Genomic DNA, 19,143 nt, shown 5'->3' on the forward strand with positions numbered 1-19,143 from the left:
CATGATTTGCCTTAAAGGCTCAACATTTTAATAATTTATAAAATCTGTGGCTAATTGGAAATGTATTTTGCTGACACAATTTACATAATAATGAAGTTCATGACAGAAATAAAGGAGAAAACTTGGTATATTACATATATACATTCAATTGCAAGATTTATTAAACTAAGTAAACCCCCTTACACCATAAAAGAATGTGGTGTAGTGGATATGGTTGCTCCTTCCTTAACTAGAAATCTCAATTTGAACGCCCTGAACGAATCTGGATAAGTCGTCTCCAATGAAGGCCAGACACCGAATGAAAAAACTCAGAAAAAAGAAGAAAAAGCAACCCCTTGCAAATGTATAGCTACATTGAGAATTCTTGTAAAGTTTTGTTAAAATTAAATTAAAACAGCTGATTGAGCTCACAAGATCATTACATCATATAGTAAATTTAATTAAAGCAACCTTAATCTAGGGAGAAAATATAGTACAAGATAAAATTAAAATAAAACCACTATACTAAGGTTCCTATAGGATACATCATGACATATGATATCAAATTATTTCATCAATACTAAAACCATGACTATGATCATAGTTCGATATCACAATTTCTAGATAAATTCACGATTTAAATTCAGTAACGTTCAGTTGAACCTGCAGAACTCGTCCTAGAATATCCAGAATTATTCAAGTGTTTTAATTTTGGCTAGGCCAAAGGAAAGCTCCCATAGCAAACTTTCTCTTGTGATTGACATCTCCGATCACCGGTAGTCCATATTGCCGGAGAAGGCAATCTAGTTTCCACATCGGCATCGTCTCGTAATCGGATTTTTTGTACCTTGGATAGTGCAACGGCATCTGAAAATTACTACTAGTACAAGTACTAGAAGTGAAGCATGATTTCGGATTTTCAATTTTGGTCGTGTTTTGTAGTAGTTGTAGTTGAGGTTGATTATTTTTGTTTTTGTTCAAAGAAAACATGGTTGTTTTACTATAAGTAGGGTTATTATAAGGGCAAGAACCACTTCCATTCATTCTTGTTCTTTGTGGTTTGGTTTTTCTCCTTAATTTCTTCAATTTCTCAAATGTAGTGGCCTTTTATAGACAATATATCTTGAGATGAACTAATTATGATTCGAAGATAAAGTCAGAGACTGGTAGATGCCCATCTCACTAACGGATACAATTGGAAACCTTTATGGAGTATTAAATGAATGAATGTACTATGAGCTACTTTATCAAGGACAAAGATCTAGGGCTCTTTATTCTTTTTTCGAAAGGAGGATGGAAAATTAAATAATTAATTTACTTAGTCAAAAATTACAGGAACTAAAATTACTAGAATTTATCAAATAACTGAGCGATCAAAAATTGCAATCAACTCTGTGTTAATTCTTCGTTAGGTAAACTAGTAGTATATCAAGAATCTAGTCGGATTTGAACCATGTGAATGAATTCGCTTTTGACAGAAAGCCGTTGAAAAAAATAGAAGTAACATGTTAAAATTGATAAGATTCTAGATAGTCTTAATGAAGCAACTTGGTAGGTGAAAATTAGATGAAAATTTGATAAAGTTTGACATTTTGACAAAATGTGATAACATTAAGAGCAAGAATTTATTCCTATAAATAGGTAGCTCTTGATTCATTTGAAACACACCTCAAAAACATTTCTCCCTTGTCTTCTCATATTCTAAGGTATTTGCAAAATACATTAGAAGAGTAGAGAATTGATAGCAATTCTCTTAGTTGTATTTGGGATCTCTCCCATTTCTTTGTTAATATAAAGACAATTGTTCTCTGGTGGACGTAGAATTATTCTGATCCGAACCACGTTAAATATTATTGTTCTTCCTTATTCTTTATCCCCGGACCCTGCGTATAGCGGAAGCTTTAGTGCACCGGACTGCCCTTTTTTTTCCTTATTCTTTATATTTTCACGTTTCCGCTAAGAGAACATATTTAAATAAGCCCCAAAAGATACGGAATTGCGTTAACGGCCATTTTCAACTCAGAAATCCAAAAGAAGCAACTTTTCCATTTTCTTGATCATCAGGTTGGCAGAAAAAATGAACAAAAATAAACCTTAAAAATACATTAATTGGTTCTTTTGTCAGTTTTAGAACAACCTATAATTTGTCACCCTTTGATAATTTTATGTTACTATAGTCACATAAAATTTGGGGTAAATTTTTCTGAAGATTATATTACCAGAAAGCTGGTTTCTTGATCAGATTAAAAAAAGGGTTGGTGCTGAAATTCTATTGGATTCATTGCAAACTAATAGAATTCAGCATTTTCCCTTGTCCAAGTAGCAAATCCAACCCAATTTTTTTCCAATCTTGAAGGGCATTTTGTGGTCGGTTCGCGTTTTTAATTAATTTCATATTATTATTTTTTACTTGAGAATATAGTATATGATTATATGAAGTAATGAACATACATATAGCCGATCCCAACTTGTTAGGGACTCAGACATAGTTATTGTTGTTTATTTGATTATGTTTCTTGGGGTTATCCTGCACTTGGAAGAAATAGAAAGGAAACAAATATAGTGATAATATGATTCTTCGTTGTTGTAGTAAATAAAGAGAAAAGTTGAATTGAATTCTTATATTCATTGATAAGAAAGAAAATGGATTGATGATGAAGTGGAATCCTGGTCGTAAACGATGAAGCTTCACATGATGCAATCTTCTTGCTTGTTCTATTTGGTATAAAGGTTAAATAAGTTTTTATGTGATGATTAATTCCATTAGTGGTTCAACATACCTTATTCTTGGATGTTCATATTATTTCTCATGCAATGAAATTTTTATTAATGTTGCTCTAATTTCAAATATACCATCAAACCTCTTTACAACAATGTTGTTTGTTCTGATATTTTTGGTTGTTATAGCGAAATGTTGTTGTAGAGAATATATACGAAAGATCAGTTCCACAGAAAAAATGGTTGTTATAGTGAAATGCTATTATATAGGATGATTGTTATAGAGAGTTCTGACTGTATTTAATTATATTTTTCTGTTCCTAGGCCATGTTGTGTTGAAACTTTTTACTCTTGAAGCTGAATGGATCAATTCAGGCAGATTGGTGAGGTAGTTGGGAGCTTAAATGCTCTAATGATATTGAAACATGACATTCAAATAAACCAGAAGCAATGTTGTCTTCTATTTGACATGTATGTACAAGCCTTCGACACGATTTCTGAGGGGTTCAAACATAATTTAAGGTTAAATGAGAGGAATACAAAGTGGAAAGCACTTGAACATCCAATGAGAGAGCTTCATAGGATCTTTAAAGAAGGTGAAATGTACGTAAAAAGTTGTTTGGATGTGAAAGATTTGTGGGGCAAAGCTATAAGTTTACATCTCAATAAGGATTGTGTTGAGTTTCATGTTCATAATTTGCTCTGTTGTTTCCCTGTTGTGATTGAGGCTATTGAGACAGTTGCAGAAATCTCGGGATTCGATGAGGAAGATATGCAGAAGAGGAGGAGTGCACTCGCTAAAAAGTACGAGGGAGAATCAATGTGTGATCCAAGATTCTTTCAATGGATGTTTGGGAAACAATACTTAGTCACTAGAGATATATGTAGTGAATTGGAGAGTTGTTGGAAAGAAGATAGATGGTATCTTGTTGAAATGATAAGTCAAAAGATGAATGCTGCAGAAAATTTGGCGACAAACGAGCATAGGCTAGCTGAGATATTGCTTAAGAAACTAGATGGATCAAAAGAAAAGCAAATAATGCTCTTGCCTAGTTCAATCTTGATTGGAGCAAGTGATTATCGTGTGAAGAGACGTTTAGGCTCGCGAGGAGGACATGTTAAGGAGATTCAATGGTTTGGAGAAACGTTTGCATTGAAGAACTTTTTTGGTGAGCTAATTGAACCACTAGTTGCTGAAATTTCTTTAGTGTTTTCACTTTCACATCCCAACATTCTGCAATATCATTGTGGTTTTTACGACGAAGAAAAGAAAGAAGGGTACCTTGTTATGGAGCTAATGAACAAAAGTTTAGAGACTTACATAAAAGAGCATTCTGGTCAGAGGAAGAAAGGACCGTTTACTGTCCAAGTTGCTGTCGATATTATGCTTCAGATTGCTCGAGGAATGGAGTATCTGCACTCAAGAAACATCTATCACGGAGAGTTGAATCCATCTAACGTGCTCCTTAAACCAAGAAATTCCTCCGCGGAGAGTTATTTTCATGCAAAAGTTAAAGGATTTGGTTTAACATCTATTAAGAGTAGTTATAAGGCTGTTGATGACAATGCTGCTGAGTCTTTCATATGGTATGCACCAGAAATTCTCACTGAAAAGGAAAAACCAGAAAGCAAATGCACTTACAAGTACACAGAGAAAGCTGATGTTTATAGTTATGGAATGATATGCTTTCAACTTTTAACAGGGAAAGCTCCGTTTGATGAACATCTTCAAGGGGAGAAAATGGCGCAGAATATTAGAACAGGGGAGAGACCTCTCTTCCCGTATCCTTCACCTAAATATCTCGTAAACTTGACAAGAAAATGCTGGCAAACGAATCCAAACCTTCGCCCAAGTTTCTCTTCTTTGTGCAGGATTTTGCATTATATCAAGAAAGTACTTGTCATAAATCCAGGACATGGCCAACCCGAATGTCCTCCTCCACTCGTAGACTATTGTGAAATCGAGGCTGGTTACTCAAAGAAATTCCCGGGAGAGGATAGCACTGGTTTGGCCCCGGTATCACAAATTCCTTTCCAGATGTTTGCTTATAGACTTGTTGAGAAAGAGAGAATTTCTGGAAGTTCTAAAGACAAGCACTGGGATTCATCACATTATGGTTATTCAGGCCACAGGACAGCATCAATGCAGAGCGACGATGAGCATATGGATGCAATAGATGATCTCTTTTTCGCTCCAAGTGATAGAAGGTCAGTTTGCTCAGAGATAATTGAGAGGAAAGATTCAAGATTCTGGGATCAGAGATCAGTCATCTCCGAGACCCCACTTCGAAAAGTTTTCTCATTCGATCAAATGTCAGTTAGTTCTGAGAGTCCAAAAGAGAAATTTCCAGCAGCAGAAGCAGCAAATGAAAAGACAATTTATGCTGATATTCCAGAAAGGAAAGCAATACTAACACCATCAGGCAATCAGAGCTCACTGCGTGTTGATACAACACAAGGGAAGACCATTTCATCAATGAGAAAGAACCAAAAGCTGAATCTATTGGAAATCCAGGAGAATGTAATGTCTACGAAAACGGATGACAGAAAACCTTCATCGAGTGAGCAGAAAATAGTGTCTCCTGTGATTTCATTGAAGAAAACTTCATCAGGTGATGATCAGATCTTAACTTATTCCGAGATTCAAGAAAAGAAACATGCACTAGATGATCAGAAACTAACAAGTTCTGCAATTCCAGAGGAGAAAAACTCATCTGATAACCAAAAACTAAAAGATTCTCAAAGTCCAGAACAGAAGCATTCATCAACAGCTGCCAATGTCAAGTCCATTCGTGGTGATTCTACCCAAAGGAAAGATCTTTCAAGAAGAACAAAACCCAAGAATCCAGAGAAGAAAGTTCTATTAAGTCCGGAAGCCAATCAAAACTCAATGTCATCTGAGATAACAGCATCGAAACCAAGCAACTCAAAGGTATCAGTAAAGAAAACGCCATTTCACAAAAAACTACAGGACAAAGAGAGTAGCGCTACACCAGGTTAGCTCTTGCAACTTTGTCAACTTGCATGTTTTTGTTATGAGAATATTTAGCTCGGATTCTTAACATAAATGGCTTTTTGTAGAGAAACTGACCGATCCATCGCCAAGATCTTCACCAGCTAGAGTTAAGAGAATACAGTCGTCAACTATGTCTTCTCCAACACGAAGCCTAAAAGCTTCATCTCCAAGATCACCTGCGATCACTACATATGGAAATGGATATCAATCCCCAAGTGCATCACCATTAAATCCATGTCCTCGCTATGGCAGAGTAAATCAAGAGCTCCACTTGTCCTCAGCTATGAGCCCAAGTAGACCAAGGAAACCTCATAGCAATAGCAATAGCCAATGTGTGCACAATAGTTAACAAAGTTCATGTGGTTTTCAGTTTTCCAATTTGACTGGAACAACTTTGCAGCTCAAAATTTTTGAAGCAAAGGATGGATAAAATTTGTATATTACACTTACACGTTACGCTTTTTTTACTTGTTGGAGGTATGTACTCTCTGGATTTCACAGGTTTTGAATGCTGTTCAGCCAGCCATTGATAACTGCTATAGTTCATCAAAAGAAAATCTGCAATTCACGTATCTGAATCATATTTTGCAAATTTTGATTCACATCAAACTGGTTTCAGTTGAAGCAGTTTCAACCTCTGCAAATTTCAATGAAAATGTCACTTTGGATTTCTCTATTTTATGTTATTAGATAATGGAGAAAGAACATAAAACAAACTTTTCGTCATATGTACCCCAAAATGGCACAAAAGAAATGGCAAAGCACTAAAATTCATTCGACAATTCGATGTACAATTTTTTTTATATATTGCTATGTAAGGGTAAGGAAATTATGACATGTACAACAACTCATCATCAACTATATTGCTTCCCAAGACATGCTTTTACAATGCCCGTATCTATCTAGATGTACAAATGAACACCGCACACCAACAAAATTGATTCGACTGCAATTTCATATGGAGTTCACTCAGCTACACCGTGAGCCTTCCAAAATATGGAGGACATCACTATTATGCTTGCATCTGTTTTGAGGGGATATCTCAAGATTCAGGCAATTATGTCACAGAAATGGCTCTTCATCACATATCAGGTCCAATAGTTCTTGCATTGCATCTTCAGAAATGTTGCATATGTGGGCCTTAAGCGAGTAATTTCAGCAGCCATTCCCTTTCCAGTTTAAAAAAGAAGAATCCCTCCATCATACTGCCGGTTTCTGTTCAGCTTCCTAAGCTTTGTGAACCAAACAACCCACAATTATCAAGACAAGTAGCAGACTCGGGTCCCTTCTCAAAGTTTAACCTTACAACTTTTAGAGAAGATATCCCAGAAATTACCAAGGAATCATACAGCTGCATTTCAACACGATCCATTCAAAAATTCACACAAAACTTGAGGAGGAAGGAGCAAATGAAGACTGCAATTCTTCAGCTGGTCTACATCTAAACCATCTCGAGTAGTTTTATGCAGCCACTGGAACTGGCAGCAAGAACAGTGTTTGACTTTTGTCTCCAGCAAACGCTTGAGACAAATTGTCCATTGTCGTCATCGGTCTCTTTACCAGATATTGGATCAATAGAGCCAAACTTGTAAGAAGTAATAGGCATAGGCAGAGATTTGTAATACGCAAAGACCTGCAGGGAAGAGATAAGCCTATAAATAAGAAGTCCTCTCCTTTCTGCCGGAGAATTAATTTCTACAGAGAATTACAGCAAAGAAAAAGTAACTGGAAAAAAATAATTTTCTGCATGCATGTTTGACAGGAGAAGGAAACTGTAAAACAAGAACAAACCGTTTGCTTTCATGTTTGGAGGAATTTTTGTGAGTGTTCAGCTGCCTTTCTGCACTTTCTTGTTAATAATTTACAACACTTCCTTTTTCTTTTCTTAGCAACCAAAGGCTTTGGGTTAAAAAAAAACTGTCCAGGAAATTTTGTTTACCAACACGTCTGGTCATAATATAAAAAGTTGGTGCGATAGATGCACAATATGATAAATACACACACTGTAGTACTATTCACAAATTCTGTGTTCTCAGCATGAGGGTTCATTGCTAAAAACTACCTATAAAAATCTCTTTTACATATGGCTCCTTTGACTCATTGCAGAAAGTGAGTTAAATAACTTTTCTTTTTTAAAGCATAAAAAGGTTGCAAATGAGGAAATTCAACTCAACAATAAGGCAACACTGATTCATTTTTCTGGGGGAGTGAATGTCGCAAATGACTAGCAGGATGTGTTTCTTCTGCAAGACACAGAAGAAGCCTAAGACCTCAGTTTTACTATATTTTTGCAAGGAAATCTAAATGTAGAAGATAGCCAATAACTTGATCAAACAAATCAACATTATCAATGTCAATAGTATGTGACTGTATATATCCTACATACGGGTCAAACTTAACACGTCAACCCTCCTTTCCGATTAGTTCCCATCTTCAGTCATAGCAATAGAAGAGATTCATATGGTTGTATTCCTCATTAAAATGGGGAGCAAGGAACCTACCTCATTTGTTTCTGACCCGCAAGTTATGTATCCATTGTTCACAGATAATCCCACAAAATTCTAAGAATAAAAGACAAGATGTCAGTTCATACAGCAGTAATGGTACTGATAGTGAAGATAGTATGATTAAGTAGGCAATTCAAAAAATTGGAACTCATAGATATACAAGCAAAAATGACGGATATTCTATTAATAGCCAACCTTCTCGTTGGTGTGCCCTTTAAGGGTTAAGACACAAGCATCGGTCGAATAGCCACTTGAGTTGGTTTTATTGAGATCCCATATCTTCAGACTGTTGTCAGTGGATGCAGAAATGAGCATTTCAGCATCCAAAAATTTTGCATAACTAACAGATTTCTCATGGCCAGCCAATATACACCAAGGAGCTGAGGTATTACGAAGATCATAGCAATAAGTCTTGTAATCAGCAGAGCTATAAGCCAGAAAATGACTGGAGTCAGGTGAAAACTGAACACTGCAAACATTTGCTTTGTTTCTGATCGTGCACACGCTGTTCTTCTGCACAAAAGGAAAACTTCATACAATGAACACTATGAAACAGAAGAAAATGAGATAATATCACATATATGAAGAAAAAGTGGATATCTTTTTTTCTATACCTTCATGAATATTTTGTTGAATTAATTTTTTCACTAAATTAGATTAAGTGGACTATGTATAGGTGACTTTTCTTTTCTCCGTGTTCTATATATATATATATATATATATATATATATATATATATATATATAGATTTAGTGCCACTGCACCCAAAAGAGACAAGCAAGCCATGTCTAATTTCTGATTTTATGGACAAGTAGAACATTCACATTCCTTATCATATTCATTATTTCTAATATTGAGGGGAATACACACGGTATAAATTCAAAAATTTCTAAAATCTCAATTTCCTTGCATTTCTCTGTACACTGAACTTCAAACTACGACTTTTCCTTTTTATTCTCCAACAAGGAGATTTGTGTTGGAGGGAGGGCAGGGGGGAGGGAACTTCTCAATCAAAACATGGAGGTACAATGTAGAGTAGCATGAAAGAGGGAAGCATGCCTCATTGATGCTCCAAAGTTTCACCAAATGATCATCACTTCCACTGGCTAACGTTGTGGGATTCACACGAGAAAAATCTACAGACCATGCCCTTTCATTATGCTCAGTCAAATGCAAAAAAGCTTGACCAGTAGACGCATCCCATAACTGAAACCATTGACAACGTGACGAGATATTCAGATAAAAGTAGTGAACTTAACACCAGCATTTACAGGTCAGAGTTATGAGCAGTAAAACATTATTGCAAAAATTAAGCAGTATGTCAAAAACATAATACAAGGGTGAATTAACAGCACAGACATTAAAACTAAACAAAGACTAGCAAAATCAAAATTGGGTGAAAAAGAGAACAGACTGGAAGAGATGCAGAGCCTAGAAGTTCACATTTTATTTAAGTTGTTTATATAACTATATCGAAAGGCAAATTAGGAGATATGCAAAAAGAAGATGAGGTAGTTATGTCATACGAGGATCATAGTCAATCCTCTCTCAGTTGAAAGTGCTCCAAATCTAAAATTATTTCTAGTGGATGGATCAACTTATCTTCTGGAACAAGGGTACAACATTCAGAGAGTCAAAGTATCACCACAATATGTTTACATAGAAGTATTGCTAAAACAAAAAAAGAAAAAAAAGAAAATATGTAAGTTGCCTTGACATAAAGCGCAACAGATATATCCAAGCCCTCTCATGCTACAGTGCAACTCACTCCTTGAGTGAAAGATGAGTGATGAACATAAGACTCCATAAATTGACTCCACGAAAATTGAGCATATAGCACCACATTCGGAAGACAATTTCCTTCTAACTATAAATCACCTCAATAGCCATCATAAGCAATAAATATGAGCATGGGACAGGTTAAACATACATACAAGGCAATACTCTACCAATGCCACTGGCAGCAAACTAAAAACCAAATACACACCTTAACCACACCATCATAGTCAGTGGTAGCCAGATAGTTCCTGATATAGCTGTTCCAGCAAATGCTGCTGAGCTTAGATCTATTTGACATCTCAATAATTGGGTAATGAATGTCAACAGAATCATCAAGGAGAGCATGATACTCAAATATTTTAATTTTCTTTGACACCCCACCAGCAGCTAAATATTCCTCATCCCTATCAAAGCTTAGAGAACAAATGACATTTGCAAAATTGTTCAGATCTGCATTTCTTAATATTCCCCTAGCTCTGAACTTGCTATACCTACCATACTTGCATAAGCCATCAAAGAAACCTCCAAGCCGATCTGTCGGTTTATACTTCCCTTTATCATTTTCTGTCGAGGTAAAGTTCTCCTTATTGTTAAAAACTTCTTCAGTTCTACGGACCATGCCAACATCATCAAACGGCTGAATATTGGATCTCATGGAGGAGTAAGCACTCTCAAGCTGCTTGATATTCTTGATCAATCTAGTTTCATTCTCACATACAGGTGGAAGCTTCGGATACACTTCTGAACTTGATGCTCCTTTCTGAATATACCAGTTCTGCTGCTGAACAAGAGACTCCGGGCGTGAAGACGCTAAAGGGGCTTTGCTGCTTCGACGCCTCTGAACCTCTTGGACATCTGCTTCTATACATTTGAGTTCTTCCACTAACTTTGTGGCATCCTTCTGCTTTTGATCTTTCAGTGACATGAGGAAGTATAATAATAACTCTGACTCAGATTCCTCTTCGTGTATAGATGACAGTGAGACGTCTCCAGGTAATTCTTTAATCTCAGCAATAACTTCAGACTGTAAGATTTCCCTGTTCCATACCAGTAATGAGATAACTGAAATACTACAAAAATACTAATGAAAAGGGAAGACTGAAAAAGAAACTGGCAGGTTTCAATACACTCAAAACTATACATTAACGAGTCACATTTAGAAAACCACAATCTTATAGCGAGCAAAAGTCGATACTTCCTCCCTGCAACTTGTAAATTCATCTTATTAAACATAACCCTTGTAGTACTGTATGCAACTATCAGACCTAAAGTTCCAATACTAATCTCTTCATAAAATAATTCTCTCTTTGTTTTCATTTAATAACTATCTCCTGACGAATAATTTTAAAATCAAAAGACTGTTTGAGAAAAATATCACTTATTCCAAGGTCCAACTGTCAACTAGAAAATGATTTTCTGCACAAAATGATATTCTAGCCTCATCTGTTCTGTTTATGAAGAATGTGTCTAACCAGCACAGTAGGGAAAGAAAACAACATTGAATGGAAAACAAGGCTTGACTAGCACTGTTCTCAAAACTAAGTTTAGAGATGTTGGACAAGCTATACTCAATCGGTGAAACTGGGCTAGAACAACCTCTATACAAACAAAGCAGATATGTAGTCATGTGAGTTGAAACAGTTTGCTAGTTTCAGTACCTACAGAAGTAAAAGACTAACACCTTAAACAAAAGCCAAAAACAACTTGGAGCTCTTGTAAATGGCTGCACTTCCCTTGAGTGTCATTTCTAATAGAAGTACATCAGTTAGCACGGATAATACATTGGGCTATACTGTTTAAACTTTTAAGTTATGAACAATATCATAATTCGGAAGCCCTAGCTTGATCATAATCTAATTATTGTTTTTTGTCCTTTTCCTTATGGTCATTTCTGGCATCACAATTGATAACCTTAGAGGTATCAACTATCTGAAAGCTCTGTTAATCACCAATAGTATCTCAAACACTAAATGAGTTCAGTAACTGAACTTTTTAGGTCAAGCTCTCTCCATAGGCATTCACAGTATTTTCAGTCAAGGAGCCAAGAGAAAACAAACATAACCAGAAATTTTGACCACCTTGTTGTTGGACGTGCTGAAGGTTCTGGATGGAGCAGCCAAAGACAAAATCCAGCTTCTTTGGGATTCTCTGATAGGAAACAAGAGGGAAGAATTCTATGGCGAAGATCCAGCATTGCAGAAGCATGAGACCTTTCACAGTCAAATGAGCCAAGCAACTGAAAGACAGAAAAACCTATCTTAGTAATGAAAATACAGTATCAACTGAGAGCTCTAAGACAGACACTTAAGAGGTGGAGAGAAATGAGACAAGAAAAAGAAAAGATTTTGACTAGAAGTTTATTTTCAAACCTCAAAGAGAAGAACCCCCAGGCAGTAGATGTTTGATGAAAATGTGCAGCCGCCACCCTCACTAAACAGCTCAGGACTGGTGTACCACTTCTCCTCCAACTTAAAGCTCATGGAAGTCAGCAATGGTTTTGACATAATGGATAGTTGAGGCAATCTAAATTTGGTCGGGTTGTTAGGTTCTGTCTTGAGGCAATCCTCTTCATTTGACTCATCACCATAGCCTTGTGCAGCATTTAATTTTGCATTTTTGCAAGAAGATTTATGGCCTGACTTGAAGGGGTATTGAGGCCACTTCATCTTCAGGTGCGTGTCTCCACTAAGTTTTTGCTTCTTTACACAAGGATCGACCAAGGAAGACATGTTTTCCCCAGCTGAACTTCTCTCTTTCTGATTATTCTCTGACTGGGAAACACCTCGATCAACCACAAATTCAGTCAACTGAGTGTGTAAAGACGCTCCACTATATACAACTTGGTTTGAGCGCAATAATTTAAAGCAAGATGGACGCAAGTCTTGTACGCTAATTCCTTGAGAGTGAGCAAAATCCACCAAACCCAGAACTTGTTTGAAGATGTACAAGCCTTCATCTTTGTTTAACTTATTCCCCCCAGCTTTTAGCCGTTCTCTTAAACTGATCCCATTTTGATAGACATTGGGATTAACAAATGCATCCATGCTTGCAACGGTGGAAGAAGCATTAATGCACTGCGAATGAATCTGGCCTCGAGACTCACGAGCAGATACTCGGGGTAACTGTGTTTTGCAAATGATTCCTTTGCCTTTCAATGTGCTTTTCACAAAATACTCAGAAAACCCCGACTTGGAGATAATCTTACTACGGATACCCTCAGAAGAGGGTAATACATTGTTCAAAACAGCTTTATCACCATTATTCTGCAAATTTTCTGTGTCTAGATTACGATTTTCATTTAATGTGTTCTGATTCAGATTCAGAAATCCGGTAAATAATGTGTCTCCGTCTTCTTCCTCCCAGAGACCCGATGATGTCCTACACCTGTCTCTATAGGCAGCTTCCCCATGTGAGCTTGCGCATGCAGATCCACCTGCTAGCTGATAAAACCACTGGTTTGGTCTAATATGCATTGTTTCTTTATTGCCCAAGGTACCAACTACAGCCAAGTTCTTCCCATTGTAGTTTCTCAGTGTCAATTCTTCAACCATGACCCCAGCATCACTCATACAACGGGGACTAGCACTTGCATGTTCTGAAGATCCTATCCTGTCCAGATTCTTTCTGTCGAGATTATCTGTAAACAAATTCGGAGTAGTTTGGTAATGATCACCCTCACCGAGTGTGACTACTTCATGTGATTGCAGCATAATGGAGTTCCCAGACCTCAAAGTATAGTCAATCTCCTTACTTCGAAGTTGTCTACCATCAATGGCATCCAGTCCGTTCACCTCATCGCCAATAGCTTCATCAACAGCTTCATCCATAATGCCAATATGTTCTAGTTTAACTAAATGTTTTAATAACACTGCAAATCAAACCTTGTCAAGGAATGGAAAAAACTTTAGATCATATATTAAACTAGTAAATTAAAGATAACTTAAGCCAAAAGGTAAAACTAATGCTTTGTGATAGAATAATACAGTACAACAATATTTTCCTTTTTCTTTTGTTTGTCAAAAGGTGTTATAGTTAGTTCAAAATTGCACGGATCTTTCAGTAAAGCACCTTTTAAAGGGAAAAGATAGGAGGAAATCACTAGCAGAAAATGCTACCAGAAAACCTACACCCCTGCCAGAAGTCATCCCCTGGCTTCCCCACTAAACTGCAGAGCATTAAAACAATCGCCTGACAGTGTCACTACACCAGATCAATTTTTTGGTCAAATAATTGATCATGAGATTATATGTGCATCACCAGATGGCTTCCACCAAATAACATTCATCTAATCCACCACATAGACCACCTTGAAATGATGCATGATTGCCATTTCATCAAAAATTGAAGAATGTGCTAATAGTCATGCAATCAAATGACCACATACATGACATATATTCAAAGGGTAACTCTCAAAGTAGGAACCAAGGAAAAACCTTCTCTTGGCATATTTCTTCGAGAATCTGAAACAAATTTTAGTGCTTGGAAAGATTGTTAGCCATACACAAAAAGGAGGGATCTAATACCGTAGCTGAGGCAGATAGAACTACTAATGAGAACCAGATAATTCCGTGTCCGAGAAAATGCTTTGTTCTACAAATCACAGAGCAGCTCAGGGAATCTTCTTTAGTATTATTTGCTTAATTAGGTTTCCTTAGTTTCTGATAGGGCATTTCTTCCCATGTTCCTTAGTTTCTGATAGGGCATTTCTTCCCATGTTGACTACGCAGCCCCACTACCTGCATAAACTTTTGTTTTCTTTACAATTTTTCTAAAAGCTAGTTCGGAATCTCTAATTACATCTCCAAAAGAGAAGGGATTAAAACAATATCATTGCCCTGTTTAAGAATAACAAGCAACGAGTACATCTAAGCAGATCTAAACAGTGAGAGTACCCTGAACCTCCTAATTTTCAGTTTCCCAATCAATCATGTACTCTAAAAAAGTCGGTGAAAATCAAACACACATTTTAAAGCACCAAAATTATTTTCAAATCAGCAAACTTACCGGAGTAGCGTATTTTTGGAGTAGACAATATAAACCCTCTATATGCGTTCCACTATACACTAAAACTCAATTCATTCCACTACTAAAAAAAACTTTCCATCTAAGGCAAATTAGGCTAGCTAATTAACAACAAAGAGCAAAATTCAGTTATTTTCTTCTGTAATTCTTCTCTTCCATTAAGCAGGGGAACACTCTAATTTCTAGTTTCCCTATTAAGCATGTACTCTACATCAACATCAGAGAAAATCAAACACAAATTTTAAAGAAGCAAAGTTATTTTCATATTAGCAAGCTTATCCAATACCTCAACACCCAAAATATTAGGAGTTAGCAGATTAACAGTGTGTCACTCAATCAACTAAGCCATATCCAAAATCAGTAGGAGTAGACAGTAAAAATAACTCTAAATTCATTCATACAGACGCTGAAAAGAAAAATCTACTTTTTAAAGCAAATTAGGTTAGGGGAGAGGACATAGGGAGGAATTAGAATGTGGAGAATCGAACCCTCACCAACAAGGTGGGAACTGAGGTAGCCAACCAACTAAGCTACTAAGATTCTACGGCAAATTAGGTTAGCTAGATAACAACAAAAAGCAAAATTCTGTTATTTTCTTCTCTAATTCTGCTCTTCCAATTTCCATTGAGCAGGGGAACATCCTAATTTCTAGTTTCCCTATCAAGCATGTACTCTACATCAACATCCGAGCAAATCGAACACACATTTTAAAGCAGTAAACTTATTTTCATATTAGCAAGCTTTTCCAATACCTCAACACCCAAAATATTCGGACCAACATATACTAACAGTATATCAATCAATCAACTAAGCCATATCCAAAATCAGTAGGAGTATACAATATAAAACCTTCTATACCCGGTTCCAGTACACACAAACATTTCATTCATAACGACACTGAAAAACAAAAATAACCTTCCTTTTAAGGCAAATTAGGTTAGCTAATTAACAACAAATAACAAAACTCGTTTATTTTCTTCTCTGATTCTTCTCTTCCGCCATCACAAAAAATAAAGTACGAACAGTTCAATTCACAACACATGCATTCAGATGAAGTAACAAATTGAAGCGATAAAGTGAAATATGAATCTATTGAAACAATTTTGAAGTAGAAACTTACCAATTTTGAACTGAGAAACGGAGAATCGACGGGAAAAGGAGTGAACGGAGAGAAGGAGAAGGTGATATGGAAGAGAAATGGTGAATTTTGTGAGCCATGGAAAAAAGGATTAAAAGAGGTTTTTGTTTGTGTGAAAGAGAGAGAAAGAGAAGGGAAAGACTTATCGGACTTACCTGAAATGGAAATAATATCTATTGGTTAATTACAAACCACTAATTAAATGTTTAATATAGAGTACTATTTGTTAAATACTCTACTACTTTTGATCTTTTAATTATTAATAAATTTTAATTTTAGTCCTTTTGAACATTATAATATCTAAGTACATTTATGATTTAGTTTTTAATTACTTGAAATGTGTACTTTTAGGATGTTTCACTTATGAGTATTTGATAAACATAGTTTTAGATTTGAAAATTGAAGTTATTTTTAAATTTTTGTGAGCAATTTAGAGTGAAAATGGTAAAAATATTTTTTTGGTGTTTTTCAAATTTCTAAAGATTTATTTCAAAAAAATTCAAATTCTTATGGTCAAACGTCCGGTAAAAATAACATTTTCATGGTGAAAGTCTCTATAATTTTCTTTCTTGCTCATGAATAATTATAATTTTTTCGAAATTTAACTGTTTCATTATTTAATTATCTATTTACTATATTATACTTATATTATTACTCCATATTGAGGATAATTTACTTAAGTCATACGTTACAAAGATCAAAACTAAAAAATTTCCATAATTGAAATATCAAAAAAAATTATTATCACTTATTTCAATTGAATGAAAAAAGGGGTGTGGTAGTGTTTATATGTTCGTATACAAATGAGTATGTATATATACGATATATACGTCATAAAAATTTTAATTTTTATCTATTTGTTTTTTCTACGGTACATTGTGATCTTATCTATTCATGAGTAGTACAATTATGAGAGGGAAAATTCATCCCCACGTAAGTGTCTATATTGAGCATGTATTTAAATATTTTTAACAAGTAAAATTTGTTAAAATAAGGTTATACTATCTCAAAATCAATTAGAATATACTTAGTGAGTTCATATTTTTCTTATTTAAGTTATTAGATAATTAGTGACTTTTTATCAACTAAGAAAAAGGTAAAAAATCTGAATAAGAAACTTTTAAATCGGCGTATATATTAATACTTAAAAATTTTATTTTAATAAGTTATAATATTTTTAAAAAAAAATTATTGTTAACAATGGAATCTATAATTATTATTCTGTAGTTATGCATATGATAAATTTCGCTTCACTATAATAGCACGTAAATCATATAAAAGAGATAGACGATAGTAAGCGAGGTTCATACCACAAATCAACCCTGAGAACCACATTTAAGAGATCACATGCTCAACAAATTTGATCAAATATCACTTTAACTTGTTGTTTTTGTCAAGTTGCTAATTAATGCATATTTCCCTAAATGGTGCTTATTATAATTTTTTTAGTTAATACCTTTAAATACTTTTGAACATAAAGTAGTGGTCATTAAATTTTCAGAAGCCGCACAACACTTTAGTACTGATTCGACTCTTTCTATATATTTTAGTATTTTTTTGTTGTTACCCACTTGTTTGATCTTTTTTCCAAAGATAAGCTTGTGAATATAAAATGAAAGTAGAAGAGAAAAGAAAATCTTTGATGAGATTTTAATGCACGTTCAACAGATTTAAGTTATATATACATCAATAATATAATAATGATTTTCTATCATGATAGTTTAACATATGATGGCATATCATTTTTACTATTCAATTTATTTAAAATTATTTACAAATGACTTGATTATGAAAATGCTTACCATTTCAATAAAATTACAATCACTAAATATATTTTTATTTATTTTATTTTATTTCGATAATCAAGAAATTCTTCAAATCAATTGGTGCAAGATAAGTATAAAATCAACTGAATTTCAAAGTGTCCAATCAATTTGTACATACCTAATTAATTACATATGGTATTTCATATCTTTAATTAGCATATATATGGAGTAACTTTAGTAACGAATATAGCAAAATCACCTAATATTCTTACTTTGTAAGAATTTGATCTTCATTTTAAAAAAAATGAAATTGTGAAACAGATGGAACAAAAAAAAACGTGGCGTCATAGATGAGAAGTTTGAGCCTAATTCCAATTAAGTTATATCATGTGAATTACTAAAAGTAGAACAAAACATGAAAAAAGCATATTTTATATTATAGTAGGTGCTTGGTTTGGTTCAAAATGAATCTATGTTGGATAAATACGATGATCGAAAATTGTGATGGGCTAGATAAAAATTTAATATAAATTGATAAAAAAAAGAATGCTCATTTTTCTCTTCATTAAATTTTACGTGGTATAAATACAAATTAATTACAATTTAATACGAATATCGAACATTAAAAGTATTTTTCTTCATTTGACAATTTTTTAATTTCAACATTTCATATAATGACCACAAGATTGGAAGTTTTTTTAAAAAAAAATTCGTATCAAATCAAATCAGATAAATAAATTAAAATAAGCTGATGGTATGAAGTGTCAATAAATCATCCACGTCGGTGGCATAGCGTTGATGAGGAGCAGCCAATAGTGTTGAGGCAATGGTTAAGAAGCCGACACCAGCTTTGCAACAATACAATAGGCAGCCAATTTGTGTGTATTTATCCACATGGGACCAAACTTTTCCTCATTCACATATTGGTTCCTTTTTCCACCAAACGTCATTTCCAGCTCATTGGGTTACCTATGCTTCAAGTTTGTTTTTCTTGTTTTCGAGGAAGTGGATAGTACTGTTCACACAGGAGCTTGTCATTTAGCTGCCTCATACATCTAACTTATTATTTAAGGGCTGTCTTTTTTGGTAACGAGTTATTTTGAAATTATTATTTATTTTTAATGTGAAAAAAATTAATATTATAATTATGATATAAGTTATTATGTTATTTTATTGTAATCAAACATAGGATAAACTTATTTTAAAATTAATCATGGA

General features: G+C 34.7%; 2 protein-coding genes across 4 annotated transcripts; one reads left to right on the forward strand and one right to left on the reverse strand.

Annotated features, from left to right (window-relative positions):
- The first annotated feature begins 3,032 nt into the window (after positions 1-3,032).
- LOC129888602 (uncharacterized) lies at positions 3,033-6,230 on the forward strand. The gene is made up of 2 exons (XM_055963553.1): positions 3,033-5,693; positions 5,779-6,230. Exons 1-2 carry the CDS (start codon positions 3,059-3,061, stop codon positions 6,060-6,062), a joined length of 2,919 nt encoding a protein of 972 aa, XP_055819528.1. The 5' UTR covers positions 3,033-3,058; the 3' UTR covers positions 6,063-6,230.
- A 265-nt stretch (positions 6,231-6,495) lies between these two features.
- LOC129890135 (protein SPA1-RELATED 2) lies at positions 6,496-16,302 on the reverse strand. Of its 3 annotated transcripts, XM_055965677.1 has the most exons (9): positions 16,142-16,302; positions 14,523-14,735; positions 12,369-13,880; positions 12,078-12,235; positions 10,208-11,036; positions 9,280-9,426; positions 8,416-8,733; positions 8,215-8,274; positions 6,496-7,346 (listed from the first exon to the last, which is right to left on the reverse strand). In XM_055965677.1, exons 3-9 carry the CDS (start codon positions 13,824-13,826, stop codon positions 7,155-7,157), a joined length of 3,162 nt encoding a protein of 1,053 aa, XP_055821652.1. In that variant the 5' UTR covers positions 13,827-13,880; positions 14,523-14,735; positions 16,142-16,302; the 3' UTR covers positions 6,496-7,154. The 3 variants fall into 3 exon arrangements, with proteins under 3 accessions (XP_055821652.1, XP_055821653.1, XP_055821651.1); XM_055965678.1 differs by lacking the exon at positions 14,523-14,735 and having other exon boundaries at positions 12,369-13,867; XM_055965676.1 differs by lacking the exon at positions 14,523-14,735.
- Between the last annotated feature and the right edge of the window lie 2,841 nt (positions 16,303-19,143).

The sequence above is a fragment of the Solanum dulcamara genome, chromosome 5, assembly GCF_947179165.1.
Source record: "Solanum dulcamara chromosome 5, daSolDulc1.2, whole genome shotgun sequence".
In the NCBI taxonomy this organism is placed as follows: Eukaryota; Viridiplantae; Streptophyta; class Magnoliopsida; order Solanales; family Solanaceae; genus Solanum; species Solanum dulcamara.

Excerpts from the sequence above, each read along its gene's own strand:
- LOC129888602 (XM_055963553.1), top strand. The coding sequence starts at position 3,059 with ATGGATCAATTCAGGCAGATTGGTGAGGTAGTTGGGAGCTTAAATGCT. Across the intron at positions 5,694-5,778 it reads AGAGAGTAGCGCTACACCAG|AGAAACTGACCGATCCATCG; the intron begins GTTAGCTCTTGC and ends GGCTTTTTGTAG.
- LOC129890135 (XM_055965678.1), bottom strand. The coding sequence starts at position 13,826 with ATGGATGAAGCTGTTGATGAAGCTATTGGCGATGAGGTGAACGGACTG. Across the intron at positions 9,427-10,207 it reads ACTATGATGGTGTGGTTAAG|TTATGGGATGCGTCTACTGG; the intron begins GTGTGTATTTGG and ends CAATGGTTTCAG. Across the intron at positions 7,347-8,214 it reads GCGGGTCAGAAACAAATGAG|GTCTTTGCGTATTACAAATC; the intron begins GTAGGTTCCTTG and ends TCTTCCCTGCAG.